The 13,479-nt window shown below is 49.6% G+C and overlaps 1 protein-coding gene across 1 annotated transcript in view; it reads right to left on the reverse strand.

Moving 5' to 3' along the window:
• TNK2 (tyrosine kinase non receptor 2) overlaps positions 1-13,479 on the reverse strand; it is a 34,077-nt gene that overhangs the window by 3,992 nt on the left and 16,606 nt on the right. Inside the window, 3 exon segments of the mRNA XM_043992884.1 lie at positions 52-96; positions 1,248-1,339; positions 3,604-3,798. Of these exon segments, the coding sequence (XP_043848819.1) occupies positions 52-96; positions 1,248-1,339; positions 3,604-3,798 (332 nt within the window).

Genomic DNA, 13,479 nt, shown 5'->3' on the forward strand with positions numbered 1-13,479 from the left:
GGGGACAGGGGCAGGGCCCAGGGCATCGAGAAGGAGCACGGCCCCACTTACTCTGAGTGAAGATGGCAGGCTGAGGCGGGCGAGGCGGAGGCTCCCCTGGAAGACAGGCCATGGGGAGGGGGTAGAGGCAGAATATGGAAGGGAGGAGGGTGAGAGAAAGAAGATAGAGGTGGAGAGGAAAGGAAAATGGAGGAGAGGGGGAAGGAGAAGAGGGGAGGAGAGATGGGGAAGAGGGAAAGGAAAGAAGGGAGAGAAAAGAAGAGAGAGGAGAGGGAAGGAGGAGAGACAAAGGAGAAGAGAGAAAGGAGGAAAAAGAGAAGCAGGGAGAGAGGAGACAGGAAGGGATAGAGGAAGAGGAGAGGAAGGAGAAAAGGGAAACGAGGGAAAGGCAGAGGGGCAAGAGAGATGGGGAAGACAAGGAAGTGGGGAAGAGGGGACAGAAAGAGGAGGAAGGGAAGAAGGGGAAACAGGAGGAGAGAGAAAGGAGGGAAGAGAGAAGAGAAGGGAGAAAGGAGGGGAGAGAGGAAGAAAAAGACGGAAAGGCAGAGGGGGAAGAGATGGAGGAAGGGAGGAAGAAACGGGAGAAGAGAGGGGGAGAAAAGAAGAACAGGAAGAGAAGGTGGAAAGGGAGTAGAGATGAGGAGAAAAAGGAAGAAAAGAAGGGATGGGGAAGAAATGGGGGCAAGAAGGGGAAAGAAAGAGAAAGGGGAGATAGAAAGGGTGGAGAAGAAGGTGAGCAGGAAGTGGAGGTCAGTTCATGTGCATCCAAAGAGGCAGAGGGAGGACAGCTGGGGGGGGGGGGGGCAGAACAGCAGAAAGACTCGGCTCAAGGATGGAGGGGCAGGGATAGGGAGCCAGCAGGAGGCAGGCACCTAAGGAGGAGCCTTAGGTAGGCTGGCACAGGATTAGAAGGAGACGTGAAGAGCTGGGAGAGGAGTTGTGCTGAGCCGGTGAAGGCGGAGGGGACTGGCAGCAAGTCAGGGGCTAATCCAGGGCCACATACACATGATGCCCACCCCTGGCGGATACGAGAAGAGCCAACACCAGGTGCCCCTCATCTTCCACCCCACTTGTAGTCGAGGGGATTCAGGGACAAAAGCTAAGCCACCTGCTGCTCTCCCCCTGGCCTGAGCCAAGCAGACCAGCATGGAGGCGTCCTGAGGAAGAGGGCTGCCCACTCCTTTCCTACCCAAAGCCCAGGCCCCGGGGGATGGAGGGGGTGCTCCTGGGGAGGAGCCGACTCTTACTTTTTACCCTTCCTACAAGCTGGGTGGGGCGGGGGGTGCTCAGCTCCACTGAGAGCAGGTCAGGGGGGTCCAGAGGGTTTCCCAGGTACAACCTGTGGAGAAAACCAGAGCAAGTGTGCCAGCGTGGAGGGGCAAGAACGCTGCCAGCCGAGGCAAGAAACAAAGTATGCTGCCTAAAAGGGACCGGGGCCCAGAAAGACTTTGGCAATAGGCATGATAGCATCTCCCCCAATCCCAAGAAAAGGGGGTTCTTGACATGTGTGTGTGTGTGTGTGTGTGTGTGTGTGTGTGTGCGTGCATACGCATGCGTGCGGATGCCTCTGGCCGTCTGGTCAAACAGCCTAGGGACCCCTCCTCCGAATATGTTTTTATAATGCATAAAATAATAGGGAAACCGGGGGCAGCTAGGTAGTGCAGGTGGATATAGGCACTGGCCTTGGATTCAGGAGGACCTGAGTTCAAATCCAGCCGCAGACACACTGGACACTTAACTAGCTGTGTGACCCTAGGCAAGTCACTTAACCCTCATTGCCCCACAAACAAACAACAAACAAAAACAAAAACCATAAGAAATCAATTCTACTGAAACCCAATCAAAATACTAGGGGGAAAAAAAGGCAGGGGCGGGGGGTGGGGGTGGTTTGTGACCCAGGTTAAGAGTTTACAGTAAAAGAAGAGATGTGGCTTCTGGCACGGGCTCCATCACCAACTATGTCATCCTTGACAAGTTCCCTTTCCTCTCTGGGCCTCCCTCTCCCCATCTGCAGAGGGGGCTGAACTAGACCATATTCTAATGTGATCTATCTCTTCTCTCGACAGGCTAAGGTTCTGGGACTAATGCTAAAAGATAGGGAGCAGGAAACAAGGAGGTAGGGGGGCATCTTCCCTTCTCCCCTTCCCCCACTTCAACTTCATCCCTCCTGTCAGTATCTAGGCCTTAGTCACTAAGGCTGATTCAATGCCCATAAGGAATGGGGCTTGGGTCCCCCCTGTCATGCCACGTCAAATGAGGCAGAGGGCAGAGGGCACTAGTGCAGCGGGGGGCCATTTCCCCCTCTTTTCAGAACTCTCCCAGTCCTTGCGACCCTGTGCGATCCTGTTCTACAGGGAATGGGGTGTGTATGCGTGTGAGGCACAGCTAAGTCTTGGGGGACAAACCTAGTAGAAGTCAGCAGCCAAAAAGGACCCAGAACCATAACATCCTAGGATTCTGAAGCCAGGGTACTACAATGGAAAGAGGACTGGATTTGGGTCAGAGGACCTGAGTTCAAATTCCAGCTCTGTTCCTTACTCCCTGTGTGAACCTCGGCAAGTCACTTAACTTCTCTTACAGTTAATATCTGTAAAAAGAGAGAGTGGATGACCCATGAGGGAGTCAGAGGAGCCTGAGACACAACCCAGATCATGAACACCTTGGATGGTTCTCACACACCACCCAGGATGTGGTTAATCTTTCTCTATCTTCCCTTATTCACGCTGCCTCCCCTCTCCCTGGGGACTTCCAGACTGACAAAGGCCTTTACATCAACTCAAGGTACTCCAGCACGCCACAAGTCTGCCCCTCTGGAGCCTGAGTCTGGGGGGGCTGACTCTTCAAGAGAATCTCAGGAAGGAAAGAGGCGGGGGAAGGCAGACCCTCTCCACCATCCCACCCTTCCCGTCACTGCTTGCCTTCAGTAACTAAGCTACAGCCACTCTCTGGACACCCCAGCCCTGACCCCAAATCCCTAATGTGGCTTCCCCTCTTGGCTTACTGGAGGGGCTTCCATGGCCCCTCTCCTTTTCTGAGAACTGGAAACTGGATGGGGAACGGAGAAGAGACCCAGGACCAAGAACTGAGGGGAAAGACAATGAGGAGGGAAGAAGAAAGATGACTAAGAGGGTGACAGAGGAGGGCACCCGGGGTCAAGAACTGGGGAGGGGGGGAAGAACTGGGAAAAAAGACAATGAGGAAGGGGGAAGAAGAGAGAAATGAGTAATAGTGTGACAGAGGAGGAAACCCAGGGCCAAGAACTTGGGGTGGGGGCAGGGGAAGACAATGAGAAAGGGGAGAAAAGAGAGAAATGAGTAAGAGGCTGATAGAGGAGGGGACCCAGGGCCAAGAATTGGGCAGGGGGGGGGGCAATGGAGAAGGCAGTGGTGAGAAGGGGGCAAAGAGACAGACATTCAGGAAGAGAATAAAACAGAATCCTAGAGGAGGGGTCTATTAGGTCTTTACCCAGCCTAATCACAGTAAAGAAAACAGATAACAAAGTATTCAAACAACAATAAAATGCAGGTGAATCACCATCCCTCTCCCTTCCAGGCAGCAGGGCTGAGTGTGAGGGGCAGGTCCCATCCTCAGGCTGGTACTCACTCATCGATCTTGTCTGGGAATCCCCAGCAGTGTCGGGGATCACTGTCACCATGGCCCGTATGGATGAAGCTGTTCTGGAGTGGTTGGCTGATGTCGTGGGCTGACAGGCCAGCCACGGAGGTCACAGCGTTCCTCGGGAAGGGCCCCACACACAGTGTCCTTGTATTCTGCCCACGCCACCAGTAATTCTCCGCCCTGTTAATCCCAAAGGGACATGGTAAAAACCAAGAGGTATCAGGGACAATTGGACGGTTCTGGCTACATCCATCTCAGCTCTGTCCAATTTGTCAGACCCAAGCATGGGCACGAGTTCAGAGGGAATATACCAGATATGTGTGAGGTTCAGGCACCGAAAAAGGGCAGCTGCCCAACTGACCGCCCTTTCTCCCTGCAGCCACAGGGTCCAGAAGGAAAGCCAAGACACATGAATACTTCCCCCAACCAATTCCTCTGAACAGATGTAGCCTACTCTAATCACCTCACCTTATTCTGGATCCCTAGGACATGAAAAGGCTACTGGGGGATTTTCCCCCCCCCCCACCTTTTTTTTTTTTTTAAATCTGAGCTGGAGCCAGAGGGGAAAAAACTTGCATAAAGAAAGCTTAAGAGTTGGGCACTATTCTCACTCCCTCATTCCCTATCAACTCCAAGAAATGGTTATGAGTACATTTCTTCCCCAGAAGCTCCAGTGAGAATCAGGCAGAGTGGAAGGTTCAGAATTCAGGCTCACAGAACCTCAGAGTTGGCTGAGACCTTACAGGTCATCTCTGACAGAAGAGCCAGAAGAAGCCTCAGATAGAACATGATCAAATGACTTTATCTTACAAATGGGGAAGCTGAGACCTGGTAAAATTCAATGACTTGCCCAAGGTCACAGCTGAGTGACAGAGCTGGGACTCAAACCTAGCTCTCTGGATTCCAAACGTAGGCTTCTTCCTGCCTGCTGGCTCAGTGGGCCTGGGGTTAGGTAGTCCGGCCTCAGACAATTTACTAGCTGTGTGACCCTGAGCAAGTTGCCTGCCTCAGTTTCCTCAGCTGTAAAATGAGGTTAATAGCACCCACCCTCCAGGGTTGGAAAGCATTCAGCTCAGTGTATGGCACACTCTGTTGTTCAGTTGCGCCTGACTCTCCGTGACCACATTGGGGGTTTTCTTGGCAAAGATACTGGAGAGATTTGCCATTTCCTTCTCTAGTTCATTTTACAAATGAGGAAGCTGAAGACAACAGGGTGAAGTGACTTGCCTAGGGTCATACAGCGAGTGAGTATCTGAGGCTAGATTTGAATTCAGGTCTTCCTGACTCCAGGCCTGGCACTTTACCCACTGCACCAGCTAGCTGCTCATCTGGCATACAGCAGGTACTTAGTAAATGCTTGGTTAGGGGGGCTTTTTTGGTTTTTATTTATTCTCTACTATACCACACGAGACCAGCCTCCTTTCCAACAGACGAACCCCTTATACAAGGGGGTATAACATCCCTGACAAGTAGTAATCTAGTCTCTGCCTGAATAACTCCAATAACAGAGAACTCATTCCTTTATATGGAATGGTATGCCATTCCACTCTTGGTGGACCAATCTGATTTAATATCCAACAACTGTTCTAGTTCTACTCTTTTTTTTTTTTAATTTTTGGTGAGGCAATTGGGGTTAAGTGACTTGCCCAGGGTCACACAGCTAGTAAATGTTAAGTGTCTGAAGCCGTATTTGAACTCATGTCCTCCTGAATCCAGGGCCAGTGCTTTATCCACTGCGCCATCTAGTTGCCCCTCTAGTTCTACTCTTAGGGAACCTAGCAAAAAAGAAAATCTAACCCCCTGCTTTCCCCATGACAACCTTCAAATATGGGGAGCTAGCCATCATGCCATGCCCACCACCCCTAGTCTGCTCTTCACCTGGTTCAACGTCCCCAGCTGCTTCATCCAATCATCATATGACATCTTTCCAGAGCATCACCCACCCTCCCCCTGCATCCTGATCACCCTACTCTGACAAATAGAAAACACAGTGCAAAACATTTGATAACACTATATTCCACATCAGGGAAGTCAGACCACAGCAAAATGTAGCAAAACCCAAACCATCACCTCCCCTTTGTGGATGCTACTCTATTAATGCAGCCTGATGCATGTAGGGGTGAAACAAGGAGCAGTGTCTCCCTCGATACTTCACACCCCTACTGAGGGACCTAGAATTGTCCAAGATAGAGGAATCCTCTACAGCAGGGGTTCTTAATCTTTTTGTTTCATGGGGCCCTTTGGCAATCTAGCCAATCAGCCTACAGACCGCCCCCCTTTCTCAGAATCGTGTTTTTAAGTGCATAAAATAAAATATTATATTAAATATAATAAAATATTTCCAAGGAAAAACAATTATACTGAAATAGTTATCAAAGGCAGCTAGGTGATGTAATGGATAGATCACCAGGCCTAAAGTCAGGAGGACTCATTTTCATGAGTTCAAATACAACCTCAGACACTTAACACTTAATAGCTATGTGACCCTGGGCAAGTCACTTAACCTTCTTTGCCTCAGTTTCCTCACCTCTAAAATGAGTTGGAGAAGAAAATGGCAAACCACTCCAGTATCTTTGACAAGAAAACCACAAATGGGGGGGGCAGCTAGGTGGTGCACTGGATAAAGCATCGGCCCTGGATTCAGGAGGATCTGAGTTCAAATCCAGCCTCAGATACTTGACACTTACTAGCTGTGTGACCCTGGGCAAGTCACTTAACTCTCATTGCCCCGCAAAAACAAAACAAAACAAAATCACAAATGGAATCACAAAGAGTCAGACACAACTGACATGACTAAACAATATTGTTACCACCACCACCAACAAAACAAGTTCAAGGATTCTAGGTTCAGAGCCCCTGCTCTAGACCCAGAATGGTATAATGAGTAATTCTGCTTGGAGTCAGGAAAACTTGGGTTCAAATTCCACCCAATACATACTAGATCTGTGACCTTCGGCAAGACATTTAATCTCTCGATGTTGCTGACAACTCCCTAGGATTTCTCTACTAAGTCACAGATATTGAGTGTAGGCAACTCCATCCACCAATGCAAATCACACCTCCACTACTACTTGCCTCAGTGACCATAAACTCTAAGAGATAGGGGATTCAGGCTGCTGTGTGGCCATATGTGGCACTTAGTCAATTCAACCCACATTTAACTATCATCTAGTTTGTTTAGAGCACTGGAGGAGAGAGACATGAAGTTTAGACAAGACAGGGTTCTTGCCTTCATAGAATGATGGTCGTGTGTGTGTGTGTGTGTGTGTGTGTGTGTGTGTGTGTGTGTGTGTGTGTGTGTGTGTGTGAGAGAGAGAGAGAGAGAGAGAGAGAGAGAGAGAGAGAGAGAGAGAGAGAGAGAGAGAGATGGGGGAAGGGGAAGTGAGGTGGAGATTAAAAAACAGGAGACATACTACCAGTAAACTATGACCATTTGCCATGGGAACGCTACAGAATGAACAGGTAAAAGAGACATCGAGAGGTCAAGTGGCCTCCATTTTATACATGAGGCAACTGAAGCCCCAAGAGAAGTGACTTGCTCAGGGTCACGCAGCTAAAGAATAATTAAATGGAAACTTTCCTGGAGAGAAGCCCAGAGCAGTAGGTGAAGAAGGGCACCTGAGGACCTGTCTTAATGTAAGGAAAGGAAGGAAGAGAGATTGGGCATGGGGTGTGGGAGGGTGTTATTTATTAAGCCCCTGTGTGCCAAGCACCCTGCTGAGCACTTTAAAAATATTATCTCGGGGCAGCTAGGTGCCACAGTGGATAGAGCACTGGCCCTGGATTCAGGAGGACCTGAGTTCAAATCCAGCCTCTGACACTTGACATTTACTAGCTGTGTGACCCTGGGCAAGTCACTTAACTCCAACTGCCTCACCAAAACCAAAAAAAAAACCAAAACCCAAATATTATCTCATTTGATCCTTATAACAACCCTTCAAGGTAGGTGCTATTATCATCCTCATTTTAAAACTGTAGAAACTGAGGCAGACAGAGTCTAAGGGACTGGCCCAGGTCCAAAGCTGGATCTGAACTTCCTCTTGCCTCCAGGCCCAGGACTCTATCTACTGCACAATCTAGCTAGCTATACCTATCATTCACAGATTTCTCCAAGAAGAGCTGACGGCTAAAGTTGGATGCCAAAGGAAGGCCAGGGTGTGGGGACATACATACATATACATCTATACACACACACATATACATATGCATGCATGCACACATGCACACATATCTAAATGTGGAGAGGAAACCAAGGGTTTGGGAGTTCTTGCCCAGGCTCTTCAAGCTGGGGTCTATGGGTGAGCCATCAGAATAATGCCAATACCTGCGTTGCATTAGGAAAATCACTTAACTTCCCTGGGCTTTTCCCCCCCTCACAAATGTAAAAGTGCTGGGATTGGGTGAGATGCATTCTAAGGTCCCTTTAGCTCTAAATTCTTTCTGCCAAACCTCCCAAACCCTTCACAAACATCCATGAGATCAGAGGACTCAGAGACGTAAGGGGTTCAACAACAGCCGCCTCCCTCCAATTTTACAAATGAGAAAACTGAGTCTGAAGCACTTTGTCCTAGGACACACAGACGGCACGTGCTGGGGCTGGAATTTAAACTCAGGTCTTCTGACTCCAAATGCCAGTAAAACGAATGTCCCCACAGCCATGGAAAGAGCACTCCCATAAAGGACTTATTCCCTAAAGAACTAAACCCGATTATATCCCAGGAGCAGCACTGCAGGATCAGCCCGAATGAGACTAGAGGGGACAGAACTTACATCTGCTAGCCATACTATTTTATAACGAACTTCTGAATACATTTGTTCCAATGCCCTTAAGAGGCCAGTAGGGGAGATATCTCTCCCCGCCCCCCCCAAACCCATTTTAAAGATGAAGAAAACAGACTCAGGCTAAGCACTTGCCCAAGGCCAGCCCCTGGGTTGTACAGAGCTGGGGCCCAGATTGTCTTTCCAGCACACACGAAACAAGCTAGCCTCTTCCCCCTCCCCTCCCCTGTTCCGGTCCCCATCTTGAGGCCCCAGACATCACCACCCTATGATTAACACTCCAGTCCTCAGGGTGGGAGAGCACAGAAAGGACAAAGGGAAAGGGCAACACCCCCCATCCTAAAATAAACAGGCTTCCCATAGGCAGGGGAGAGACCACCCCATAGTCTCCAGGGTCAGAGGATTGCCACATGAAAACCAAGGGTGAGGCAGGAATGTTTCTGAGAAGTCCACAGACTTCCCTCTGTCTTTCCATGCCCCTCCCCCAATCATCCCTCCTCTGCAGCCCCGTGGGACTGAGTCCTCACTTATTCTTCCCCACCCACCACCCCTGGGGCCATTCTCCTCTTGTCTCTATCTAGGCCAATGAGTCACCTGAAGTTGTGACCCTGCTGTCTACTCCACCTTAGAGTTATTCATTAACACATGTGAGAAATGGAAGGAGGCCAAAAAACAAACAAAACAAAAAAACCCAACCAAAAAAAAAAAACCCTTGTGGGCCGTTTTGAGTGGTGAGGGGCTGAAGGAGATTCTCAGACTCATTCCTGGGCAAGAATAAGTGCTGTTCCACTGCTCCAGGTCACCTAGGCCCAGGGTTGTTTCATTTGAGTCCCCTTTCTCCCCACCCCACTCACCCCCTCTCCTAGCCCCAACGCACTTTCAATACTTCCTTTATTTCTGATCAGGTCTCTCCTAACTCTCTCCCCAGAAACAGACGATCCCGACTCTGCCAATGCCTGTCAGGTTTCCCCCCTCTTCCAGTCATGGCTGCAGCTATGGTTCCAAATAGTCTATCACAAGAGGCTGACTCTTCCTTGCTCCATCCATGAAAGAGGTGGTTTGCACACCCCAAAATGCTTTGCTGTCCCTACCCCCCCCCAAACCCCTACCATATACATACAGGGAAGACAGATGGGGTAGACCCTGGTAGAGGCCAAAACTCCAAATGACAAGAGACCATGGAACAGGTCCCAGGTCCCCAGTCCTCCCTGCTGGGGACCCTTTCATAAAATGGAACTAGTTTCACCCCAAACCTTGCCCATTGTCTCTGGGAGTGAGGGGGTGGGGTTCTCTTTTTCAGTGGATCTTTATGGGATTTTCTTCCCAAAGGGCATTCAAGGAATTACTCCCCAAATGACAGAGCAATTGAAAGTGATTCTAAGCCTCAAAAGAGCAATATAAATTCAAGTCCATTTATTCAAGATGCTCACCCCACCTATGTTCTCTGGAGGTTAGTGGGAATAGATGATCCTGAAGAACAAAGAAGGGTTCAAATCAAACTCCTACAAGACCAATAGGCATGTTCTTTCCTCTGTCCCTCTGTCCCACCATCTCCACCGTCTGGCCACACACCCTCTCCTCCTTCACCCACACATGGTCCATTAAGTGGGCTAGCACTGTTCTGGGGAGGCCTGGCTCTAGGGCCCAGCCATCAGTGTTTCCATGACAACAAGAAGGCCAGCTCTACCAGCCAGCAGTGTCATCACAGAGAAGATGACAGAATCCCTAAATGAGTAAGAAGATGGCCCAGTCCCTCCCATCTAATTAAATTCCTTCTCCCCACCACCTCAGGTCCCCCTGAAGCCAGCCTTCAAATAGGGGAAACTGAGGCAGAGGCTGAAAACTGCCTAAGGACTACCCCCTCCAAGCTAAGTTAAGGAACAGACTATCACACGCTGTCCCCTTTACTTCTCCATCACCAACCTAAACTGAATCAGGGTTAACTAAGCAAACATTTTGTCCTTTATATTCTCTCTCCCTTCCTTCCTCCCCCATCCTTGTCTGTCTGTCTCTCAAGACTGCATCCTGACGGGGCTCCCACCCTATGGTCCACAGTCAGAAGACACCATAGCCACTTCCTCCACCATCCTAGATAAGTTTTTGCTTTTGTGTCCCAAGCCCCTAAGAAAGTCCTCTCTACCCCCAAACTTCCCCTTGTCAGCACAGCCCAGCTCCTTGTGGACTCAACTGGGAAGATAATCCTCTTTCTGTCCTATCCCACCCTTCTTCTACCTCCCTACCAACCACTCTCCTAGACCCCCAACCCCTTAAAAACTGTATCCCGAAGGAACAGTAGAGCTCTGGGACTTTGAGCATCCCAGACTCCAGAGCAAAGAATAAGAAAAAGATCCCCTGAGGAAATACAGACACAAAGAGAAAAACCCACTCCTACTCCCATTTCCCCCTCCCTCCCAAAGAAATTGTATGACAGAGCAAGAGACCCAGTAACAGACAGTACCAAGGACAGAGAAAGACCACTAACACTGAGATGTGGAGGAGGCAAAGAAAACACATACATAACAACCAAAGAAGCACAGGGAGAGTCAAAGACACCGAGGTAAACAAATACAAACACACGGAATGGTCTCACTGGCTGCTCTGGCCTCAGTCCCCTTCACCTCCCACTTTCTGATATGATCCAGGAGCTAAATGCAAGGGCCTTTGTGTCCAAGCCAGTGTTGGAGGCTCCCTGGAAAGCCTGAAGCCCACGCCGTAGGCAGCCAGGCAGCAGCAAAGGCAGCTGGAGCAGCCGGGGGAACCGGGGACGGAAGGGTGGGGCAGACTGATCCCACAACTGCCCTCCCAGGAGGGAGCGGCCTAACAGCCCTCCCATCTTCTCCCCCCACCCTTCCACCCCTGCTGTTCTGGCAGTGACAGAGAGAGCCAGGCCCCAAAGACACACAAAGATTCTGAGTCACCCCCTGGGGAATGGTTGGCAGGCGAGGGCCCCTGTACCCAGACCTTCCTCTTACCCACAGAAGATGGACCCTGACTCACATCTGGGAGGCAGAGTTGGGAAAGAGGAACTGTAAGAAAAGCAGTTTATCCAAAACAACTGGTTGCATTGTAAGGTATGAGAACAGGGGATAAAGTAAGAGAAAATATTTGAAAGGATCAAGTTGGGAGAAGGGAGGTACCAAAGTCTGAGGTCTTTCCCCTCTCTAAGACCCATCTCTAGCATATGGATGGACATAAGAAAGGCGACTATGCTGAGTTAACCTCCATGGGCCTCAGTTTCTTCATCTGTAAAACAGGGAAGTTGGACTAGATGGCTTCTGACGTCCCTTCTAGCTCTATGAAACCATGGGTAGGTGAGCCAGCAGTAACGAAACCCAGGAAATCAATGCCCAGTGTTTCAGGTGCAGAGATGAGAAATTATTAGAATTCTATAATTAAAGGAGAGAGACCGATAATCAAAACTGCCATTTCCTGGCCAAGTGCCATGGTTCAAGTCTCAGAATCTCCTACACAGGAAGAGGGCTGGGAAAAATCCAAGAAGAGTAAACAGGAGCCTTGGTGTTATCGGTGTGTTTTAGCTCAGAGGTAGTAAGTAGCTCAGGGTATCTCAAGGTGAAGAAAATCACCCAATCCCAGATGGGAAGGGTGATGTCCTCTCAGGGGGATGATCAAAGCATCCAGGAGGCATTGTTAGCATTGGCATCAAGGCCTAAGCATCTTTTTAGGATCTCCGAGCTTTATAGTCAAGTTCAGGATTTCATAGTTCTGAGTCGGATCTATCCCAACCACATTGCCGAGTAAGAATCCAGGCAAAAACTGGATCAGACAAAGGGCGATGATGGCAACAGGTACTGGCTCTAGTCCTCCCTCTCTGGACTCTAACTCCATTTACCACGAACACACCCCTCCCCATCCCCCTCCCCCTGTCCCGCCTTATTTTTTTTTTCAATTTACACACCTGGGGGCAGCTAGGTGGCACAGTGGATAGAGCACTGGCCCTGGATTCAGGAGCACCTGAGTTCAAATCCAGCCTCAGACACTTAACACTTACTAGCTGTGTGACCCTGGGCAAGTCACTTAACCCCCACTGCCCTGCCAAAAAAAAAAAAAAACCCAAATAAGGGCCAAAGGCCCAAATCAATTTACACACCCTCCCCTTCCCTATCTACTTTCCCCATGCCACATGGCCTCTGGGTGCCCAACCCCTCCTCCTCTAGCTCCTTTCTTGCCCCTCTCTACTAGAAGTTCATCTATCCTTCCTAGGAGTAACCATCATTTGGTGCTGAGAATCCCAGAGTCATCCTGAGAATGCCCTAGCAGCAGCCAACCCACAGCCGGGCAGGTATCACCAGCCTCATTCCTCTGGGGGAGGACCTCAGCAGCTGCAGCCTCTTCCTCCCACGGCCCTGCTGAGGAAATCTCAAAAATCCAGGAGATCCCAGACACACGTGTTTCTGCATGAACTGACATCACTCCAGAGGCGCCCAGACAATCCCTCCCAAGCCAATGCCCCAGGAGGCTCTGGCTGTCTCTTACTTTTTATCCTCCCTAGAGACCCCAAGATGAGGCAGCTAGGTGACAAAGTAGTTAGTGCTCTGGGTCTGGAGTCAAGAAGACTCATCTTCCAGAGTTCAAATCCATCCTCAGACACTAGCTGTGTGACTTTGGGCAAGTCACTTAAGCCTATTTGCCTTAGTGTCCTCATCTGTAAAATGATCTGGAGAAGGAATGGCAAACCACTCCATTATCTTTGCCAAGAAAATCTCAAATAGGGGCATGAAAAAGTTGTACATGAGTGGAAAAAAAAAAAAAGATAACAGGGGCAGCTAGGTGGCACAGTGGATAGAGCACCGGCCTGGGATTCAGGAGGACCTGAGTTCAAATCTGGCCTCAGACACTTGACACTTACTAGCTGTGTAACCCTGGGCAAGTCACTAAACCCCAATTGCCTCACAATTAAAAAAAAATACGTTTGGGGGGATTTCTCTTCCCCCATAATATAAGCACCCTAGATGGGAGAAGTAGTTATAACCATGCCCACCAAAGCATGGAGGGGTTTAGGGAGGGTAAGAAGAATAGGGAAGAGAGTCCTAAGGGGGATTTTCCTGCCTCATCCCTCTCCTT

This window comes from Dromiciops gliroides, chromosome 3 (genome assembly GCF_019393635.1).
Source record: "Dromiciops gliroides isolate mDroGli1 chromosome 3, mDroGli1.pri, whole genome shotgun sequence".
Lineage (NCBI taxonomy): Eukaryota > Metazoa > Chordata > Mammalia > Microbiotheria > Microbiotheriidae > Dromiciops > Dromiciops gliroides.